At 42.8% G+C, this 23,954-nt stretch overlaps 1 protein-coding gene across 3 annotated transcripts in view; it reads right to left on the bottom strand.

Moving 5' to 3' along the window:
* PANK1 (pantothenate kinase 1) overlaps positions 1-16,235 on the bottom strand; it is a 47,545-nt gene extending 31,310 nt beyond the window's left edge. Inside the window, exon 1 of one of the 3 annotated variants that reach the window (XM_033131030.1) lies at positions 15,274-16,235. In XM_033131030.1, coding sequence (XP_032986921.1) covers positions 15,274-15,982 — 709 coding nt within the window. In that variant the 5' untranslated portion in view covers positions 15,983-16,235. Of the gene's footprint in view, positions 1-14,423; positions 14,654-15,273 lie in introns of those variants that run through there. The other 2 variants (XM_033131029.1, XM_033131031.1) reach the window with 2 other exon arrangements.
* Between the last annotated feature and the right edge of the window lie 7,719 nt (positions 16,236-23,954).

Raw genomic sequence — 23,954 nt, 5'->3', positions numbered from 1 at the left:
TTCCGTGCCAAGGACCTGCAGTATTTTTAGACACTCACAAAAATATTTAATTTCTTTAAAAATCGGAAGAAAACATCTGACCTTTCAGGTCACAAAAATATTTAATTTCTTTAAAAATCGGAAGAAAACATCTGACCTTTCAGGTCCAAGAAAATGTTGTACTATATCATATCAATATATTAATCTTTATACCAACACAGTAGAAAAACATTTTTATTTCTTTCGTATGGAGGAAGGTGGCCCATGAAGGAACATGTGCCTGGGGTCCATGAAAAGTGGCCTGTTTACATTTTGCTCCACACCCAATCCCAGGTTAGAACGGACAGGATACCATACCAGAGTGTACTCTGCATTTGCAGTTTGAACTGAATCTTTACGGTTTATTTACAATTATATTTCCTTCAAGCAACTTCAATTTTGGTATTCAGTGCAACTAAGTTTTAAAGTGTTTACTTACATTTATTTTTAAAAAACCAATGGTGCTATGTTCACCCACATTATGTCTCAAATTTGCCTCATCATCAAAACCATTTAAGGCACTTGTTAAAAATATAAACTCCCAGGCCATTGCCTGGAGATGCTGATGCAGTGGGATTGGAGAAAATGTTTTCAAGGAGGGGCTTCCGTAATTCTCACTGGTCAAGTTGAAAACCACTGTTCTAGTTAAACCAAACTCAATACTTTAAGCAGCTGGACCACGATTTAAAAGTGAGAAATCAGAAGTTTGAATGAGTTGTTTCCCATGCTTGTAATTTCAAGGGACTGTGAGGCTGGCAACTGAGGGCAAGGTACAGCAATGACCCGGCAGGCGGTCTCCTTTCCAGGAGGGTTTTGAACACATCTAATTGCTTGCTAATGAAATTATTTATGGACAATTGATTAGAGGAGTGCCGCAGGTGATTTTTAGATTTTTCAATACAGCCTTTGACGTTCCAGCTATCATCCACCCGTGACTAAACCCCATGGCTCTGGCTTTAGATGTGTTCCACGTATAATTAAATGTTGTCATTGTGCTTCTCTCTCCCCGTGAGTCCCATTTTAAAAGTAACCAGGCATTCCTCCATAAAGAAGTGAGATCTGGCAACAGTACTTGTGCATTTAGGTCATGCGGGCAGACCTCTGATCTGCAACTCATGTGGTCGCCCTTGACACAGACAACCACATGAAATCAGAACAGACAGAAACACCGACATAAAAGCTATGCTACTTTTTTGATATTTTAAGGCTAAGATTTGAGAGAACAACAACAAAAAAGCTTTCTTACAGGGCACCATTCTGGTGGCACCAGTTAATGTATGCTTAGCTTGGATCTGACCAGGGGGAAGCAGTGGCAAGATGACGCTTGAGATGAGGGGACCCAAAAATGTCAAACCCTTGAGGTTAAAAATACGTGTCCTTGATTCTCTTCTTCAAGTCCCTGAGCCATTCATTAAGGTGCAGTTTCTTCCTCAAGGGCCTGGGGCATCTCCCCGCCACCCTTACAATCAAAGGAGAAAGAGGGGCATCACTCTAGTGACCACTGAGCTCATCTTGTCCATCATTCCTGCAGTCGAGCCCTGTGTTTCTGCTCCACGTCTCAAGGAGAGGAAGTGGTAGGCAGATGAAATTCGTTTCCCATTCTGAAGTCAAGTTCTCAGGCCGAAGAGGTGGGAGGAAAACACAATTCCAGACCATCATGGTCATCTCCCCTATTTCCCACCAAGAAGCTGCCTGCCCTGCCCAATCTAGAGGCAAGGGAAGGTGAATATCAATCTTCCATGTGGTCCTCACCTTTAATTACACCACCTTCTTCGTCAGAAATACAGCCCTTGGACTAAAAAGAAGATTCCATAGATTCGACTATACAGGCATACGAGGGTACCCACGTGACGATCTCCAGTGGGATTGTCTCAGCAACCGAAATGGTCGCAACTTGCACCCAGAATGGCTCCTCCAGCTACCTAACGCTCCGAACTGCTGCTCAGGATGGTAATCTCATTACTTGCTTAAACAAATCCCAGTTTAAATTACCAAGAGGTTTAGCTTTCTGTCTTGACAAGCCACCCGAGCATGCTTACTTACTCCAGGGATGCTCCAGACAATTTAACACCAGGGAGTGGAGTTAATTAAAGAGGCTTCCAGGAGAGCAGCATTGCTAGTCAGCACCGCCAGGCAGAACAACATGTCTACTTGAAATGGGATTTGTTCATTTATTTTAGCTCAACTGTAAACGTCTCACAAATCTTTCAAGTTGAGCTGAGTGGGGACTGAGGAAAGATGTGCCAACAGCTCACATGCAACGCAAGCTGGAACAGAGAACGGTCACAGCACCCTCCTCAAATAATCTGAGAACAACTACATGCTTGTGCATCCACCAACTCATTGAACAGGCATGCAGCAATGAACCTGTCCCCTTGACACTTATAGTCTAGTCCGCAAGGACTGATAGTTAAAGGAGAACAGTCTGGAAAGGAATGAAAACTCCGCTGAGTGAAATTCACGTTGTCCTGGTACCAGACTCCACTTAACTAAAACAATCCTGTAGTATTTATGAATGGCAGCTGTATGCAGGGTTCCCGCTTAAGCACCGTAAATAAAAGTAAAGCCCGACACTTCCTAGCCATTCAAGGACCTCATAGTTAAACTGGAGATGACATTCAAACCTGTAGAAAATTTTAAATCACTGAATGTTAGTGTTGCAAGGACATAGGGCTCTTTCAGGAAAATGCACATCAAGACCACAATGAGATACCACTTGAAACCCACCAGGATGGGCTGTCGTTGTAAAAAATGGAAAATAAGTGTCGGTGAGGATGTGGAGCCCTCACACACCGCTTGTGGGAATATAAAAGACTGCAGTCACTTTGGAAAACAGTCTGGCAGTTCTGCAAGAGGGTGCACATAAGTTACTGTATGATCTAGCGAGTCCACTCTTAGGTATATGGCAAAGAGAAATGAAAACATATGTCCTCATAAAAACTTCTATGCAAATCTCCATAGCAGTATTATTCATAATAGCCAAAAAGTAGAAGCAACCCAAATGGCCATCACCTGATGGATTAAAAATACACGTGATGTCTCCACACAATGAAATAGTATTTGGAAAGGAAAAGGAAAAGGGGAGTGACTGCTAATAGATTTTTTTTTTAGGGGGTGATGAAATGTTCTAAAATTTTAAGGTATGGTATAGGAAATGGAGTCAATAACATTGTAATAACTACGTGCGGTGACAGACGGTTCCTAGACTCATTGTGGTGATCACTTTGTAGGGTATATAAATGTTGAATCACTACGTTGTACACCTAAAACAAATATAATACTATTATGTCAATTACAATTAAAAATAAAGTAACTTTAAGATAAAATTGATTGCGGTGATGGTTGCACCCTGTAAATATGCTAAAAAAAAAAAAAAACACTGAATGGTACACTTTAAATGAGTTGTGTGTAAATTCTATCTCTATAAAGCAGATTTTACACATCTATAAAGCTCTGGCCCAATCCCTTCATTGTATAGATAACTTACCATTTAAAATGTAAATGACGAATCATAATAGTTTTTGAAGGAAATCTTTCTAAAATGTACGACCCCCCCCTTCCCATATTCTTAAGGGAAATGTTAACTCTTTCTGATCACTCAGGGTCATACAGACATCAATTTTTGTGCCTACTCGATAGTGATGTCCTCAGGAATGACGTAAACCTGTGCTTCCCAGGCTGCCAGGGTTTAGGTATTCTTTTGTCCCTATTATATAGCTTTCTATGTCCTGCTTTTAGACGAACGCTGTTCATTTCTTGCTGCTGCCAGTATTACCGGAGTGTATGTCTGTCCTGCACCTGCTATGTATAAATGCAGAGAAACCAGAAGTCTGTGACTTTGGCAAGAGTAAACAGATGCAGAGAGAGCACAGGATGTACTCAAGTGTAAAATGCATGAGCATCTCCAAATAGATCTACTTTCCAACACTGATTTTCCAACTCAGAAGCATTTGCTTCCTTTCAGGTTCTCAGCTGCCTTCTGGGTTATCGCTGGCAAGTCACCATAGTGATGATTACTGTAATCAGTAATAGATGTTTTTTTACTATAACCATTTTTTCAAAGGCACAGCTAGATGTAATATCTAATTGGGGAAAGAGATTAAAACTTAAAAGTATAAATATGAGCAGTTAAAATATTTTATTTATCTGGTGCCATTTAGTTTGTCTGTATCATTAAGATTGGAACCTTTTTTTTTTCTGTTATGTCTTAACTCTGGACCTCTCATATGAAAAGACAAAAAGAACATCTTGTTTATTTTACCAAAAAAAAAAATCATACATTTAATGTAGTTAATCAATGAGAATGATGCTGTTTTGATGAACTTAAAGGCTGGGCAATTGTCACTTATGAATGACAGTTGCGGTTTAATGAACTTCAGTATCCAATTTATTTCTGTACATTATTTGGATTATACAATATGGGGAAAAGCTTGCTTCAGCGAATGGATGCAAATCCTAACTGTTTTTTGAACAGCTTTCCTTGCAATTTCAGGGGTTTCTTGATTCAAAACTGATTCAGTAGCTTGAAAAGATTTACTGAAAATGTTTCACAAAAGATGAACACTAAAAATAACAACTCCTATTAGTTTGCTTGTAATAGATATAAAAATCAAACAAAAAGCATCTGAACCTTTTAAATGCTAAAACTCTAAGGCAGCATGACCAGGACTTGACAGGTTACCCATTTACTTGTTATTACATAACTGACCCAAGCCAGAGTGAGCGCATTTGCCAAGTAAAAATGCCTAAACTTGCCGAAAATTTACTGGAGTGTGGTGCACGTGTACTGCAGGAGTGTACTGGCTTGTGAAATTTTATGTGGACATACACACAGAGGACAGACTTTTTTAAAGACTTCAGATTGGCTACAAACATGCCAATCAATGTTTATAGAATTCAGAAGCTTATTCCAAGGTGTATAAATAATGACTTAACCCAGCAGCAGCATTGTATCAACTAACATTAAAAGCTTACTATGTGTCAGGCGCTATGCTAGGAGCTTTACATGCAGTCTCTAATTCAATTCTCATAACCCAACGAGGTGGGCACTACTAGTATTATGGCCATTTACAAGATGCCAAAACTGAGGCTCAGAGAAGTTAAGGAACTCTCTCACTCAAACATCAGTTAGGTGGTCTACAGCATGCTTTTTAATTACAGCTTTTAAATAAACAAAAATATTTTTAAAGAAGAATTTTGAATGAATTATTTGGATCCCCTAAAAGTTCCATCCCGTATACAGCCGAAACATGGCAAATACCCATTGACAGAAAAACAGGAGCAAACCCGAACACTTTGTACACCATTACTTATACAACACAGGATAAAAACTGATATTAATGATGTCCCTATATCATTAGAAAATATTAAATGATACTCACTATTCTGTCAATGAAGGCAGGGGTGCATAAAATGCATGTGAAGCCCATTTTTCATAAAACCGACAAAAGCCGTAAAACTGACAAAAGCAACCCAGTCCTGGCAGTTTACGGTAAGAAGTCATGGATGTTTAACTGGTTTGATCCCCAGGAATGCCTGACAAACCAGAGTGATACTAAATAGACTCAGGATCTTGTTCTTTGTCCCAGGTCCAACCCTGAGTCCAGCACCTCCAGATTCCCAGGCCTGAGCCCAGTCCTACCTCCTAAATGGCTTCGGGACAAGTGCTAGCTTACCTGCTCCCTCCCTAATGACTTCAGAGGAGAGGAGAGGGGTGCAATTCTTTTAATACTATTCCTAATCTTTTCATCTTAAGACAAAAATTCAAAAGCACCATTTTTGGCACAGGACTATTTCATTCCAAGAATGAGGTTTCAAATTGCAAGCCATAAAGAAATGGTTAAAAAGTAATCAGACACAGACAATAACAGGTATGTACTGTTAATAACATATAAATCCTCTGAGGCAACACAGTACCAGATTTTCATCTATTAACAAGCAGGATGTAACAATTTCAACTGTGGTTAGCCAACTGAATTTATTACCTATCTGTGCATCATAAAATACCATAGTCTCTCAACTGGATATGATACATTGTTAACTTATTCAGCAAAACAGATTACAGTTATGTTTTTAAAAAAGAGTTCTTATCCTTTAGAAATATATATGAAAACATTTACCATTGACATGATAGGATACCTGAGATTTCCTTCAACATCATCCAGTTAGGGAGGGGAAGAGTCCCGTGTAGCAGATAAAATAAAATAAGACTGGACATGAGTTGACAATTATAGAAGCTGAGTGATGAGTAATTAGCAGTTAGTTATACTCTATGCTCTGGTTTTTTTATAACGTTTGAAATTTTCCTAAATAAAGATTTTTTTTTTCTAATCTAAACATTCTCCATATATTCATTCAGGGCAGTGAGAGGATGAAATAAGGATAAAGAAGCCCAAAGTTATGATTTTCCTGTGATTAATACTTTGGTGCGTGTGTGTGTGTGTGTGTGTGTGTAAAGACAGCGCCTATTATATTCTTCTCCTTTCCTTGGTACCCCAGATGCATTGTTGGTACACTAACACCTGCTTGTTCTACTAATTGGGTAATTCAGCACTGCGCCAAACTAGATTTGAGACAGATATCTGAAGGGAGGCAGATTAACAATGTGATTCTAAATTCTGCCCTCATACCACAGTGGGCCCTCAAATATTTGTCAAATGCCTCCTTTCCCTCATCTAACTTATCTTCTGGCATTGTCCTATTTAGCAGAGGACATGTTGACCTTTTCCTCCCATTCTCTGCCCTCAACTGCTTTAATAAAGCATTTGTATTACTGATGTTCTCTGAGACTTTTCTCTGAATGACCTGTGACCTGAATCCCAGTCAGTAGTGTACTGATAAATGTCTAACAACTGGCTCTGAAAATACAGCCTGATTTTCAGCATTTGCCAATTTTCATTGTATAAATACACCCACTAGGGCCACTTTCAAGCTACCAACACAAGGACGTTGAACGCAGGGTTCGGAAGTAAGCAGTCAGCTCGTAGATCCTATAGGAGCCAACTCCAGCATACCCCTGGCACTCCTGTAGTAACTCCTTCCACTCTTTAACAGTGTTGATGAAATGTTACATGTCACCCCAAAGAATAAATCACATTTGGGCCACTTCCTGATAGTAAGAACCTTCCTTAAAAGGTAAGAATAGGAGACATCGCCTTGGCCAAACTGATAGTACCTTTCTCCCCTAAATACATAGCATCTCTTTACATGTTTTTTCATCAATCATAGGTAGTAGGGGAAGAATAAAGAAAGAGTAAGTAGTCTCAAGAATGTTCAAGTCCTCGGACTCAAACACCCAGAGTTTAGTGACTTATGGAAGTGCCGTGGCATCTGAATAAAATCAAGCCAGGCAGTGGGTTTCAGGCTATCCTGTAGTTTAGAAGCACATGATACCAGGGATCTCATCCAGAGTCTAGCACAGTGCCAGGCCCAAAAGAATGAAAACTGGCTGGTCCCTGTAGTACCCATATGGATTATTAAATCTCAGCACGCAAGGCCACCCAGGGCAATACTTACCTGATCCCTTTATGACAACCCCCAAAAGGCATCCTTCCGTCTTAGCTTTCGTACTTTCTGACAACCCGATACAACCTGCACTGAATCTTGTGGGTGATGGGAGTCTGGCAGGTGACAGTCTGAGTCTTGGTTCTTCACAGGGTAGGACTCCAAGGAAAAGTCAAGATTAAACAATGGTCTTTACATACTTAAGGAGCTGTCATGTAGAAGACATCTTAGATATACTATATTGTCAAGGAACACACAGTACAGTCATGCAGAGGCAGATTTTGACAGTATACAGAAGGACATCTAACAGCACCACCCATAAAAATATCTAACATTTATTAAGTGCTTTGTTTTCCTGGAAGCCTTACCAAACTGCTTACACACATCAAGCTTGAGGTTAACTAAGTCCATCCCTTCCTGTTTCACTCCTGGACTGCCCACCTCAGGCTGTCCAGGAGTTGTTTATCCAGAAGCCCCAGAGGGTTCCTAGGAACTGGCACTGCCCAGGCTGACCACAGGTCACAGAGGCTGATGAAGGTCCAGACTGTCCTGAGCTGCTATCTAAAGTCCCTGTGGACCCAGATTCAGCGTAGGGTCAAGGCCAGGCACACCAGAAGGTCCACAGGCTGGTCTTGAAAGCAACAGACGCCCAGAAATACCCATGTCATCCTCTGCCAGAACGAAGTTTGCAAGGCTGTGGGTTAAAAAGGACCAAGAACTGGTGCAGCTGTTCTGAATTCTGACGCCGTATTCAATTCATGAAGCTTTTACAAACGAAAAGGGCTCACTTTTCTAATCCTTCTCATCTCTTTCGTGCATATCGGCCTCGCTCAAGGGTGGAGATAGCACAGGAGATCAAAGGAAGATACTTCCTTTTCAAAAATGAATTTTGTCCCGACACTAGATTAGCAGGTAAATCACACAGTCATCTTACTCACCAAGTCGTCAACATTCCTCACTCTTAGGCAACGGATGCTGTACTCGGTCTCAGGAGTCGTTAATGGGGCAATCTATGAAAGTGACAATGAGGCCAAGTCTTGTGACAGGACTTGTGTCCTTCTAGAAATGTCAGAGAGAATTAGGGGAGCCTCCATTCAGGAGGTAATGTCAGATCAGGTTGAAGGGTAACCTGAAACTCAGTCCCAAAAAGGTTCTCAGTTGGGACAAGATGAGTTCATGGAAATCCTGAGATTTCAGAAAGTCTTGCAAGCCTCTGTGACTAAATAACTCATATTAATATTAGATGCCCTTTATTAGTAGTAGATAATATTAATAGTAAAATACTTTTTACTATGTATATACCAGGGTCAAGACATTCTACTATACACTTTATACATAGTTTCTACAGTTGGTCCTCACATGTGAAAGATAAGCACCATTATCTCTACTCAACAAAGCGAGCCTCTAAGTAGTTAAGAATCTCACACTGTTAGTAAGTAGTAGAATGAGAATCTGAATCCAGGTCTGGTGGCTCCAAAGTGCTTTCCATCACAGAAAACTGCCCACACTTCCTGGGAACCCACTAGAATGGTCTGATCCCACGGCCTAACAAAGTCAAAATCTGAACTCAGATGGTTTTACCCCAAGTACTTGAGCCCTCCCTCAATTTCTTCACCTGTAAAGGAGGATCATGATAGTACCTGTCTTAGTCCGTTCGCGTCGCTATAACAGAAATACCATAGAGTGGATAATTTATAAATCGCAGACATTTCTCACAGCTCTGGAATCCAAGACCAGATATGGCAGACTTGGTGTCTGGGGAGGGCCCACTTCCCAGATGGCTGTCTTTTCGCTGTAACCTCACATGGCAGAAGGGACTGGCTAGCTCTCCAGGGTCTCTTTTATAAGGGCACTCATCCCAATCATAAGGGTTCCAACATCATGAGTTAATTACCTCCCAAATGCCCCACCTCTTAATGCCATCACCTTGGTTAGGAAATCGATATATGAATTTTGCGGGGACACAAGCATTCAATCTACCACAATACCTATCTCAAAGAGTGCTGGGAGTGTTTGAGGTTACTGGTGCTTCCACAAACATATGGATGAGCTTCTCACCAAAGCTGTAAAAATTGCATACACTTACTTATCTTTTCTGAAAGTTTTACAGAACATACTTCTTTTTCCCAACATAAATACATAATATTGTGGCAGAAAAGAATGCCAGCTAGCCAGCAATGGAGTTAGACTTGAGTTTGAATTTTGGTCCTGCCATTCACTAACTACAGGCCTTCGGGCAGGTTGCTTCACTTCTGAGCCTCTCCTTCCTCATCTATAAAAACCAGAGTGGGAGTGGTAATTGCATGCTTTTATAAAAACACACACAGAACAATACACACACAGCTGTTGCTCAATAATAGCTACTCTAATTATTCAGTCAATCAAAGCAACTACTATAGGTACCTACTATTGTCATAAGTTTTTCCATCTTCTTCCCAAACTAGAGAGAAATCTGTTAGAGGTCCAGATCATTTTGATGAAACTGCCTCTAAAAATAACATTCCCTCACCCCTTTGAATCATCTGCTGCTTTCAAATACATTCCCAAGGAGAAAATACACACACACACACACACACACACACACACACACACACACTCACACACACACGATTAGCCAATTCTAAGCATCTAAAAGATATCATAAATTAAGCAATGAGATATGAAGCTTGATACAGCTGCACTATCTAGAGAAAAGGTCTACTTAGAAATTCTGTGTACCATTTTGGGAACAGTTTCCATATTTGTTTTAGAATACTGTCATCCCAAGGTGAATAATGGTTTACATTAAAGTTAAAGCACATGTAATTAAATATAATAGAAGTTAAACCTTGATTTATTTTTATTTTCATGGTAATTGGTTTGTATTAAAACACACACACACACACACACACACACAAACACACACACACACACACACAAAGGCATGCTATCACAAAAAAAGAAAACCAAAAACCTGTCAATTAAAACCAGTCCTCCTTTGTTTCCCTATTAATTCTGTCTCCAAAAGCATGATGGGTTTTGTTTTATTAACTTGTGAAATGCCCCACACGTTAACAATTAACAGCACTCTTTCTAACTTTGGTTACTATGCCAAACAAAATATGCTTTGTATTAATGTTCAAATCCACTTACTGATCTTTTTGCGGAAAAGTAGTGTTCATATGTCTACCAGATCCTGATACCTGACTTAACCACTTAGATGCTGGGCAGTTGGGCCTGAAATTCTTAATCTTCAGTTCCAATGTGTACTGTATAATTTATAACTTCATTGACAAACTTGGGGATCTGACCACATCCCAGAAAGTAGCAATGCTAGAATGTGCTCTTGCTTTCCATTTTAGTCTTTTGTTCTTAAATTTGCAATGCTTCCCATTCATCTAGAAGGGCTGATTATGTTTTTTAAATGCACATGTATCCACACTCGATGCAGATACAACCGAAACAATTCTACTTATTTATCTTTTATTCTGCTTATTCTAATTAGCCTGATTCAGAGGTAGTGGAAAGCCCGAGTGGCAAAGGTAAACATCCCAATATTTAGAAAATTGAAGACTTGTACTTTCACAATGGTGGCCCGATAACAATGGTAACAGATTTGGGTTTCTTCTCTTTGTAACCAAGAGTATGTTATGTGCATAATGAACTCTACCTATCTTCTGCTAGTGATCTATACGGATGATCTGGGAAGCCAGAATTTCCCCGCCACCAGGCCACCGTACTCATCAGTCCTTATTCTGCTTTTTGCAACACACTGGGAGGGAAAAGGGCAGAAGTCCTCCAGCCTTCTGATGATGCTCAAATATTTGCCTTTCTGTAGCATAATATTCAGTAACTCAAACAATTATCTCCTTCGCAATCTTTTCCTCTTCTCTAATGTGGCTTATCTAACTAACAGCCTAAAATATCCAGGATTTCAAGGCAACATCTACATACTACTGTGTGCCATTTCCGTTCCTCCTCCAGAAAGTACATTATGTATTTACCAATTTCATCAAAAGTAACCTACTGAGTAAAAAGAGTTATGCACTAAAGTGATGCTGTAGGAACTAGTAGTGATATAGAGACCCTAGCTGCAGCCTAAAGCTCTGAGACAGCTTAAGTACATTAGGGTATATCCATAGAATGGAATACTGGGAAAACAACACAATCATTAAAAATGATGTTTTAATACCATAAGAAAATGCTTACGTTAGAATATTTAAATAAAGTTACCAAATATTTTTGTATTGCCTTTAAAATATGGCACATTTTAAGCTGTTGTTTTGAGTGATGGAACTGTGAGTACTTTCTCCTGCTTTTTTTTGTACATTTTTGTATTATCCAATAATTTGAGGGGGAAGGGTAAACAAAGTAATTATGGGACTAAAAGTATTTCAGTTAATCAAGTAAAACCTTTTGGTCTTTCTTATTCTAGGCCTGTTTTTTTTAATTGTTGTTTTGTATTTTTGTTTGTTTTAACTATGAAAGTCAGCCTGAAATTGTCTCTGCCACCTCAGCCATCTTGTCCTGTGGATTAATGGTGGAGGATGTTCTGTACAGTGGGGAAGACAGCTGGCATTTACTGAATAACTGCTATAAGCCAAGCAGGAATTGAAGTTCTTTATATATATTATCTTATTTAATCCTCACATCAACCTGATGAGGTAGTATGATTATCTCCATCTTACTGATACTAAAACTGAAGCATAAAAGTTAAGTAACTGGCCCCAGGTCATCCAGCTGCAATTCAAACTCAAGCCCTCTGGGGTCTGAATCACTACTTAAGACACTCACTGCATTTTATTAGGACTATCATTAGTTTCAAAATATTTGGGAGGTGAGCTGACTCCATAAAGTGCTATTTATGTTGACTTCAAACAGAGCACCAAGGAGCAGACCAAAGGAATCTCCCTAACTGATATCTTATGGAAACTTCACGAAGGACTTTGTCAAAGTCTGTTGTAGAGATGGAAACAGCTACTTCAATGAGGTGGTGATGTCACTTGTACCTTTTTTTCTGTGACATCAATCAAATGTTCATGTGCAAGGAAAAAGAGAAAAAATATATATCATCTATAATCAGTCTTCCAAAAGACAAAAACAAAAAACAAACAAAAAAAACAAGCATAATTAAATACTAAGTGAAGTGGCAGAATGGAGAACTAGTGCAAAAGTCATGTAGGAAGAACTCTCAACTCTGAAGTACCATAGAATTTTGAAGGTACAAGAAACAAGTCCAGAATTTCAAGATGAGAGCTAGTAACTTGGTTGAGGTCACACAGCTTTTAAAAAGTAGGTAAAGTAGCCAAGGAAGCTTCAGGAAGCAGTCTTGGAAAAACTTTCCAAGGATATCGTAGAATGAGGTGATGGTCCTTTAGATGAAAACAGTAGACAATATTCTCCTTTCCTGGTTTAGCAAAATCAACCTGTACTGGTCTGATTTTTATATTATAAGATCGTGAATATTTCCTGTATGGAGGGCTCAGACGTAATTTTTTTAAATAATCAAAAACTACTGAGCTGTTTGTTTTATTCCATGCACTGTTTTTAAAAATTAAATATTTTAATGTGTACTGCATCCTACCCAAAATATTACAAATAGAAATTCACCTACCCACACATGCATCCCAGGTGCCTATATGAAAAGTGATGTGTGGCTATCCTAACATACCTCTGGTTTGGACAGAAGTTGGCATCTGATGTTGTAAACTGGTAACTAGGAATTATTTGTCCAGCTTTGATACTTCCCCCACTGACATCCTCTTAAATTTCATTTAAAGTACTTAAATACTCTTTGTAATACGTTAATTGCTCACGGAAAATCTATTAATCAGAAGAAAACAGGCATATGCTTAATTCTAAGTAGATTCATCTTAGAGTACCTAAATACCAACTGATTGAGCAACTTTTTATAACAAGATACCTGAATATTAATAGGAATGTATAAAGATATCAACTTAAGCCTAGGTTCACCTAAGAAATTTTGGTAGTGAACACATCAGATGTACCTCCAAACACGTAAAAAATATTTCAGAAATGTTTCTTTGGATTTGAGAACAGAAAACACCGTAAGATAATGAAAAGTCAATTATGATGAATCATTTTTAAAAGTTTGTAAGCATCATGGTCACTAAACTTAAATATAAACCATTTACTTTATGACACAAAGCACATTAACACATAGTTGTATTTTCTTATATTCTAAAATAATTCCTGTGGGTTTGCAAGCACAAGTTAAGTCTCTAAGTCTCAATATTATATTTTCTTTGCCTCCAAGCCATTATTAAGAGTATATTTTCAATTCCTCAGATATTATTTTAAGAGGTGTACACCCTCAATTAAACAGAGACCATTTAAGCTAGCAATCAATACTAAACAAAAACTCAGTACAGTTCTCTCATTATATTTTAGCTATTTATATTGCAAACTCTCATACAATTTGGTAATATAGAGAAATAACTAAAATACGGTTTCAAAAGAAGTAAAATAGGTTAATAAGTCACAAGTAATTAATATCAAATACATAAAGAAGGTCCTTTTCTAACAAGTCTCAAAAACAAACTCAGGTGCTGGATGTCTTCCTTACAACGACAGCCAAATTTGCTATGGCTTCAAAGTTCTAGAAAAGATCTTAACTTTCAACCTAAACATTTCAGACCTACAAAACACAAGTATCAGAATCACCAAGTCCCACAGTCAGGTTAAAATACTCGTCCAAGTCTCGAAGATTTTAACTGAATACAGAAAAGCTAAGAGTTTAAATTGACAAACAGAAACAGAAAAAACAATCTGTTTGACAAATATCAAGCTTTTACAGACAAATCCAAAACCTATCTAGCAATTTCCTTATATCAAACAGAATAACCTGTAGGCAAAAGGAGCATGTTTTAATGCAATCACTCATTAGGATGCATTCCACTTACTTTGCTTTTTGCCATTTATAAGCTTCATTAAAGACGCCCAGAAAGAGGTAACCAGTTGAATGAGGTTCAGCTCAGATAGGAAAACCAGTTCTAAACTCGATCTACAAATTTGCATTCCAGAACGTCCCGCGGGGTAGGTACTCTTTACAAATTAACTTTACACGTACAAGCTTTAGATTGTGAAATAATGCATTTCAGCGTTCTGCGCTGTACATTACCATTAGAAACCCAACTCTATCTCTGCAAGCCCCGAAAAAAAAAAAATCCACCTCCAATCCTCATTGGTCCACATAGTTCCAGCCCACATGGTATCAGTGGGAGTGTCTGGCACAACAGGTCCTTTCATTGGCTGCGAAGAAACAGCGTCTAACAGGGTTTGTCAAACTCCACGCCTCCAGACCTCGCGTTTGCCAATAGACCCAAGGTACTGGCGGCTATTCTACGATTCAAAGGGCAAGCTGGCTGCCTGAGCGCCAACCCCAGAAAGACGAACTCTGAGAAGGGCAAGAGGAGCTCCGACTGTCCCTTCTGCTTTACTCCTACTCCGGACCCCCCCAAATGTTCACACACGTGCATTTTCCCACAAATTAGAAAGGCAATGCGTTCGCCTTCTATGGAGCCGCGACCAAGGCTCGGGCTCGGTGTCCACCGGCCCATTCTACAGATGGTGGCAAGCAAGGCTCAGGCTCAGGTAGCTATCTTTAGTGCTTAGCGCCCCTGGGGGAAAAGTTCCGAGCGCCCCCTCCGACAGCGGGCCCTGTGGCGCTCCCCGTGCACCCCGCGGGTCTAGGTGCCGGCCCTGCGTGCCGCGCCTGCCCCGCGTCCGCGCTCCCCTCCCAGCGGGACTTACGCGGCCTGTTCTTCTTCCCCGAGTCCATCCTCCTCCGCAGCCGGCATTTCTTGGCTGGGGAGTCGTGCTGCGCGGGCGGCGGCTGCGGCTGCGGCTGGAGCTCGGGCTGGAGCAGGAGGCGCGGGGGCGCCGGGTCGCCACTGCCCACGGATCCCCGGTTGAAGAAGCGCGGCTGCTGGACCGGCAGCTGGTGGAAACCGTTGTGCAGCAGCCCGTTCACGGCGGCAGCGCGGGCGCCGGTGGGATCCCCCGGGGTGTGCGGGGCCGAGCGCTCCGGCTGCCGGCCGTAGTCGCCCATGCCGGAGGCTGGCGGGGCAGCGCGCGGGCCCCGCCTCAGGCGGCCTCGCTGGGAGTCATTCTCAGACGTCTTTATTTCCTCGGATCCTCCCTGCGGCTTCCGATTCAGCAGCCGCAGAGCCGGCGGCGGAGGAAGGCGAGCCGGGCGCTCCTCCGCTCCTCCCACCGGCTCCCCGAGCTCCTCCGCGTCCTGTCCCCCGCATGCCGACCCCGCCGCGCCGGCCTGGAGCATGCCCACCGCGGGCGCGGAATCGGGGATCCCGGCGCACCCCCAGCCAGGGCCCCCGCAGCTCGCCTCCCCCAAATCTCCCGGCCGCGCGACTTCAAACGCGGCTCCCTCGCTTCCCAGACCAGCCTCCGCTACTGAGCATGCCCAGTCCTGCCCGCTACCGCCACTGACGAGTTTCAACATGCGGACTGAAGTTCTCTGGGTTTGCAAAGAAGAGATGGGCGGGTTGGGCTTTGTATGGCTGAGCGAGCCCAGAAGCAACTGGAGAGACGGGCGCAAGAGAAGAGAGCTGCTTCCGCAGGAATGGCGGGGAAAGCCGATAAATATTTGTCAAGGTTGCAGATTTGCTAATCCTGTCCCCAGTGGGTTAGATGCCTTTGCAAGGTCATTCACGTTGTTCCCTCCTCTCTGAAACCTTTGTGAGTGTGCGTGTGTTTAGTTAAGTGACCGAACTACTCACAAGCCTGAGCGGAGGGCGGAGAACAATTATTTTTAGAAAGGTAGGCTGATTAGGAAAGGAGTGATATTTCTTTGCTGGCACCAACACAAACACCATGTGGTCTTGGGGAGTTGTCTTTTGCAGGAGGAAACCTAGGAATACAGTGTAAGGACAGTGAAGGACACAGCTGTAGGCAGGATTAACCAATGTTGGAAGAGACCAAGTAAACAGAAGCAGTTCCAAGCTATAAAAAGCACTTTCCTCACCCAGAAAGGACTTGAAGAGACAATGTCATTCTATTAATAGCGTAAGAAGTTGCCTGTGTTTTAAGGACGTAGGTCACCATCAACATTGCATGGTGGTCAACACCATCAGTTTGGGAGTCAAAACTGGGTTCAAATTTCAACTTAGCCATTGTGCAAACTCAGAGAAAGTCCTTGCTCAAGTTAACACACCTGGCCATAGGAAACAGGACTGAGCATGCTCCATTGGCAGGACAAATTTGGGTAGTGAGGACCTTCCCAAAGTTGTGTAACCCTTTGAGGCTTCAGTTTTTGACTACCTAAAAGTACCTGGTACAATCCTGGCACACAGTAATTGCTCAAAAGAGGTCATTATCCTTATTACACTGCTATTGTTTGTTCACCATTTCAAACCAGGGGAGCAAGAGCAAATCAGGTTCATAGCCGTATTTATTGTGTGTCATGTTCTCCATCGTTTGTTAACCTATGGAAGAGTCAGAGGCCTCCGAGCATTCAGCAGCAGCTGGGGCCTATGGCTCAGATTGGCAATTCCTTCCAGCAGAGCCTTACCTAGAATCAGATTTAGAACCAGTGGCCACCTGGGAGCTCTGGTCCATTCACTCATTTCCCTGCCCCCTCACCCCCATAAGGAACCAGCAACAGAGAGATAGCTGAGGTTATTAAGAGCAAAGTGTGGGGACAGAGCCCCAAAAAGCAGTTTCCAGGCTCTCGGCCTCACATAGAAAGGTGCTGGCTCAGGTAGTAAATGGCCATCGACTGTGATCAAATGGCCATCAGCTGTGGCTAGTTGGCCGTCAGCTGTAACCAGTGAGCCATTGGGCAATAATATAACTGCCGTGGCTATGCTAGCAGGAAAAAGGGGGTTAGCAAGAAGATGGTGGCTGAGCCTGCAAGCGGCACAGTGAGGGTTGAGAATTGTGTGGCTCCTGTTTCCTGTTTCTCCAACCCAGCCTCCAGCGAGAATATAGTGGTGTGACTCCCCTACCTATGGCTCCGTGGGTGTTCCTTTTTGGCCTCACCATGTCCTGCATTCTTATGTGGGGAGTGGGAGCTGAGACCCCGCAGGCCGCCCCGCATGACACATGGCGCAGTGAGCAGGGTCCCCTGCACGACAAATGGCGCAGCGAGCACGGTATGGTGCCGGCCAAAGCTCTCCGAAGGGCGGTGGAGCACTTTGTACGTATGAACACTCAGTCTCAGGAAGACCAGGAGGAGCAGCTGCCGGAGAGCTGGACCCCGTGGAGGGGTGGAAAGATGTGGACGGTTCCCCAACCAGCAAAGGCCAGAGAAAGCGAAGGTCCTTGCGGCCATGTGGGCTGGGAAGTGCTTGCTGAGGCAGCCCAGATGCAGGACTTGTAGTCCCAGGAGGAAAGGCTTGCTGAGTCCTCCGTGGGAGCTGAGGGTGAGGTCAAGGTCATCCCTCACCCCCAGGACATCCCTGGTGAATGACTATGGACTACTGGGAATTGTCTTCCATCCCTAATTTAATGGACAGCTTGACTATTTGTTTGGGAACATACCACCATGTAGTGGAACTGGCGGATGTTTGCTTTTGTGTCTTGACTGGCCACCATTGAGAATATGTAAGCACCTTGACTGTGAGCCGCTGTTGTTCCAGCACGGTACCCTGAGAGGCCCAGAGAGAGTGGCAGTGCCCTGAGAGCCCTGGCTGTGTCCAGGAAGTCTGGCTGTGTCCAGAGAGAGTGGCAGTGCCCTGAGAGGCCCTCGTGTGTCCGGGGAGACTAGTGGTACCCTAAGAAGTCCAGGAAGTCTGGCTGTGCCCAGAAGTACTGGTGGTGCCCTGAGAAACCCTGGCTGTGCCCGGGGAGACTAGTGGTACCCTAAGAAGTCCAGGAAGTCTGGCTGTGCCCAGAAGTACTGGTGGTGCCCTGAGAAACCCTGGCTGTGACCAGAGAGCTTGGCTGTGTCCAGGAAATAGCATTCACCTCCAGGCTCCTCGCACAGGGCCCCTCGCGGAAGACACTTGTTGCGTAGATTGTGAGGCGAGAGCCTGTAGGGGTGGAGTGTGGGGACAGAGCCCCAAAAAGCAGTTTCCAGGCTCTCAGCCTCACATAGAAAGGTGCTGGCTCAGGTAGTAAATGGCCATCGACTGTGATCAAATGACCATCAGCTGTGGCTAGTTGGCCGTCAGCTGTAACCAGTGAGCCATTGGCCACTAATATAACTGCTGTGGCTACACTAGCAGAAAAAGGGGGAGCTAGCAAGAAGATGGTGGCTGAGTCTGCAAGTGGCGCGGTGAGGGTGGAGAATTGTGTGGCTCCTGTTTCCTGTGTCTCCAACTCAGCCGCCAGTGAGAGTATAGTGGTGTGACTCCCCTACCTATGGCTCCGTGGGTGTTCCTTTTTGGCCTCACCATATCCTGTGTTCTTATGTGGGGAGTGGGAGCAGAGACCCCGCAGGCCGCCCCACATGACACAAAGCTAGGGCTAAACCCTAAATCTTCTAATTAACTCCGCTTCCCTGACCTTATCTTTGAAGACAACAGAGAAAAAAACCTAGGTGATCTGGCCCCTGCCTGCCTTTCCTGCCTTATCTTGGGCTGTTTGTGCTCCCTTCTACAAAGCAGCCTTTCAGTTCCTCAGACAAATGATTATCCCTTTGCATCTGATGTTTCTAATTGCCTGAAATTCTCTTCAGCCTATGTCTTTGTCTACTGGATTCCAATTCAATCCTTAGATTTCTGCTTCAATCTCCTATATTTAGAGACACCTTCCCTGGCTCTTAGGACTAGATTAGGTCTCCCTACTCCCTATACTTTACCTTTGTGACTGTTAGGTAGAAGTTAGAAAATGGAAGAGGAGGAGGAGTGCCTACAGAAAAAGCTCATAAGTAGCTTCAATTAACTGCTTCCAGCCACAGATCTGTTTTTACAGCACATGACAAGAGGTGGTCTGGAGCAAGATAAGGATCTGAGTCAACAGACCTCCACCCATCTTAGGGGGGTCACCCCTCCTGTGGAAGAGCATGTACCACCTTTTCCTGCCAAATCAATATGTACATCCCTCACCCCACCCAGCAAACTAGAAGTCCTGCGGACAAGGACTCTCTCTCTGGCCCCGGCACTCAAGCTCTCCGGCGAGCGCTCTCTTTCTCTCTCTCTCTCTCTCCCCCCCTCCCCCCACCCCCCTCCCTCCCTCTCTTCCCCCTCCCCACTTCCGATAGGCCCATTCTCTCCCCTGAATATGTATCACTAATCAACCCTACTTGCTGACCTTTGATTCTTCACTGCGTAGGCAAAAAGAACTGAGACCCCCATAACAACTCCATCCGTTTTAATTCTACAATGAGGATAGTAATAGAATATCACTGAATTGTTACAAGGATGAAATGTAAAGTGCCCCGCACATCATAAGTATGAAAAAGTTAGCTATTATTATTTTACTTCCTGTCTCCCTTCACTACACAGTAATTTCCATTAAGGCAGATGACTCTTTTCATAATTATATCCCTAGGCAGCTCTTGGTAATTATCTGTAACTGAATAAATGACTTCGGTGATATTTCACGCCGGGCAGCTCTCACTTTCTACTGTAAATTTGCTTTTAAAAAGTCTGTTGCTACTCCTAAATATTCAAATATATAGTTTTCAAATTCCTACATGATTCAAACTGAGTAGTTTAGGTAGCAATTTACATCCCAGATGCAAATAGAAGCTTTAGCAATGCAGAATCTCCAAGGACATCATCTCTCCAGCTTCATCCTCAGACATGGTGAGGAAGGCCTGAGCCAGGTGGCTCAGATCCATGTAGGGCAGAAGTGCCGGTCCTGGGGACAGAACGTCCTCCCCCGGCTTCCTTTCTCCTGCCCTTAGAATGGATCAGTTACACCTGGCATGTGGTAGGGAGCAAGAGGGTGGCATCTCACAGGTTTATTCAGGGGTGTGTGTCGGAGGTATAACTGAGGCATGAGCTATCATGTGCTCCAGCAGCGGCATGGAACACATGTTTGGAGAGAATGCGGGGTGGTAGGAACCCACAAGCCACTTCCCTCCCTCTGTTCATTTATTTATTTGCCAATTATTTATTAAGTGTGTACTACGTTGCTATGGGGGTTCAGAAGGAGCCACCCCAAGATGTGCCTCAGTGGTATGTGTCGTGGTGTGGAATTAACCCCTGGTCGTTCGCAAAAGTTGAAAGCATCCACAGACTCTACAAAGGAAGTTTGTATTAAAGTTGGGGCAGACAGAGAATGCCCATGGCAGTGTCCAAAGATGATGGCTGCCTCAGGTGGTAAGGAGAGAAACACTGGTGGGGGGCGGGGGCGGGGGGTAGGAGGTGGGGGTCCCTGGGGTAGAGTGGACAGCTGCACCTAACTTTAGGTTAGCTTTTTCTTATATAGGAAAGGAGGAGTTGGTCAGGAAGGCCTGGGGGTCTGGTCTGTTTGAAGACTGATGTTATCTCCGGACTCTGGACTCAGACGTGGACTCGGCCATCGAGGCCTGTGACTTTAATGCATCACCAGTAAAAACTGCAAGAAGTTGTAAGTTGGATTCCAGTGTCCGGGCACCTGAGGATTAATAGTTCTTTTTAGGTTAGGATTTGTAAATTAACGAGGTATAGGTAGCCTTGAGAAAGGGAACGAATAGAGTTCTTCAGTTAATCAGTAAGGAGAAAAACAAAGAAAACAGATGAATATCAGGATGGATCAAACTGCAAACAAAGTCTCATTACAGGTGGCTAGATAGCAAGCCATGCAGTGAGTTAAACTGCAGACTAGCTAAGTCTAACTGCTTTATGGATTCCCTGGATTTCACCCTTACAGTATGCAGACTACTTTGAGCTAAAGGCAATTTTAGCTTCTGACTCAATAGAAAATTTGGGTCCTTCTTTTAACTACTATCTATAGGGCAGGGCAAAGTTTTAAGGCCCCAAGGTGCAGTACCTCATCCCTTGCTCAGGATGTCTTATGTACCTCAATCCCCCTTTCTATCTCCTGACTCTTATGCTTGCGGGGGTTCCCATACATATGTGTATACGTATTAAATTTGGTTATTTTCTCTTGTTAATCTGTCTCAGGTCTTTGTTTATTAGACCAGCCAAAAGAACCTTAGGGGTAGGGGAAAGCTTGTTCCTCCCCCAAACTGCAGACACTAAAACATGCTGAGAATACAAAGACAAAAATAGATGCCTTCACTGCCCTCTGGGGCCTTATAATTCATCGAGAGAGAGGTAAGTCCAGGGTTCTCCAATATCCCCGTACATAAGAATAATCCAGAAAGTTTTTACTTTTTAACTTTTTGTTGAAAATAATATACACACAGAAATGTATACATATCCTAAGGTAGAGCTCAATGAATTTTGCACAAATGAACACCCCATGTAAGCACAGCACCTGATCAAGAAACAGAACATTATCTAGAGAATTTTTTTAAGAAGAGATTCTGGGCCCAGGTCCATGGACTGATGCAGTAGGTTTGGAGCATAGGCATCTGCATGGTGATGAGAGTGATGGTAATAAATATACTATACTTTAAATTAAAGAAATAAAACGAACAATTTTTTAATGGGATTATGATGCACATGGTCTTTGCTTGGAGAAACAATGAACGAAGCAAAGAATGCCACCTATGCCACGGGAGGTGTGGATGCAAAAGGGGCTATGTAATAAATCTAACCAAAGTAACCACACAGAATGGTCTAATCATAAATTCCTAACTGCGCAGGTCTGGGTGGGCAGCGATGCTCCGGGCCTATAACGGTTTTATCTTTTAGCAGACCTTGGGAATGCCTCTTTTTCAGATGCCTCCAAGGCATAACCACCCTCAAGGGAGCACATAATCTTGTTAATTATCCTGTCCTTTGCTTTCTCCCACCTTCATGTAATCTTCCTTACATTCCCTCCCTAATTCTAAATGTTTAAAATTCTAACTGCAAAAGTGTCATTCTCCAGAGCATTTGAGATCTTCTGGCATGTTGTCAGTTTGGCTTAAATAAACTTATAAAAATTCTCTACAGGTTTGGACATTACTTATACAAGTCACTCCAGAGGACTCTCGAGTAAGCAATGGTGGAGGAGGAAGGTGGTGCTGAGATAGATGTTAAAACAGGCTTCAGGGAGGAAATGACATTTAAACGGAATTATCAATAATAACCAGATTTCTTCAGAGAAGGAAATCCATTCAGAACTAGGGGGGCTAAAGACCCTGCAGGTGGGATTGAAACCTTGTGGAATGTTTGGGAAACTGCCAAGAATTCAACAAGGCTGAAGAACAGCTTGTGAGGGGAGAAGGTGAGCAGTGGTCCAAATCTCAGATGGCTTTCTGTGCCAAAGGAAAGAGTTTATAGACTTTTTCCTGAGGGCCAGAGGAAACCACTGAAGAATTTTAGGCTGTGGAAAAACTACTAGATTTGCGTTCTAGAAGGATCTCTGGTAGCAGCCTGGAGAATAGACTTGGGGAGGAGATCCCTAGTTGGGAGAGATCAGATAGAAGATTATTGGGAAAGAGGAGATAACAAGTGATAAGGGGCTGAGTGAAGGACACAGCATTCAGAATGAGATCATCAGGTGGATTTAAGAATCGGTTAAAGGTAGAATATATAGGACTTGGTGGCCAATTGCAGGGTGAGGGAGAGGTAAGGCAGGATGATTTCCATATTTTCACTTTGTGCAACAGGGAACATAGTGGTTTCAACATGCAAGATAAAATATGCAGAAAAGGAGCAAGACCTATCTATATTCTCTCTGGGTCTTACACTTTATAAAGAATGAGCCTTTAAAAATATAGCTCTGATCATGATATTCTTGTAGCAAAAACAGATAAAGTTCTTGTCTTTATCTAGATTACAGAAAAGACAGGCCTTACGTACATAATCACCACAAAAGCAAAAGTGTAAGTGCATTCTATAAAGTGCAAAAGGGTAAAGACTAGCAGTGCCTTGAGGACACATACCGGGTGACCTGGCCTAGTCTGAAGCCTCAGCAGACAAAATGACATTTAAGGTGGAAGTGCGTGTGGAGGAGGTGTTCTTAGTTTACCCTTTATCATAAATATGGTAGGCACTTCCTAAATACTTGATGAAAGAAAGAATGAGTTGCCCCTGTCCCTCTCAATAGGGCAAATCAAATGTAGGGAAAATTATTCACTGGAATGAACCATTGCCTATTAAGCCAATCTCTTTCTCTTTCCTTTTCTTCTATATTGGTTGCTTTTCTCTCTGGTGATGGAGTATTTTCTACTCAATACTTTTGTTGCCTATTTAAGGTTCTTTTGTGTTGGTTTTTTCCAGTCAACAGAGATAGAAAAATTTAGCATCGGCAGCTGCTACTACCAGTAATAACTGTGTGTACAGGAATGAAACACACCCCACATGAACAAACTTCTTGTCAGTCACTAATCTTTTTTGAGCACCTATTAATTATGATTTGGTGAAGGGGGAGGGAGTGTGGCTACCTAGAAAGCTAATAAGGTATAATCAGTGTGACCCCAGTATTGG

This window comes from Rhinolophus ferrumequinum, chromosome 16 (genome assembly GCF_004115265.2).
Source record: "Rhinolophus ferrumequinum isolate MPI-CBG mRhiFer1 chromosome 16, mRhiFer1_v1.p, whole genome shotgun sequence".
NCBI classification, from domain to species: domain Eukaryota; kingdom Metazoa; phylum Chordata; class Mammalia; order Chiroptera; family Rhinolophidae; genus Rhinolophus; species Rhinolophus ferrumequinum.
Note: the sequence above shows the minus strand (reverse complement) of the source record. Positions and strands in the feature narration are given on the sequence as shown.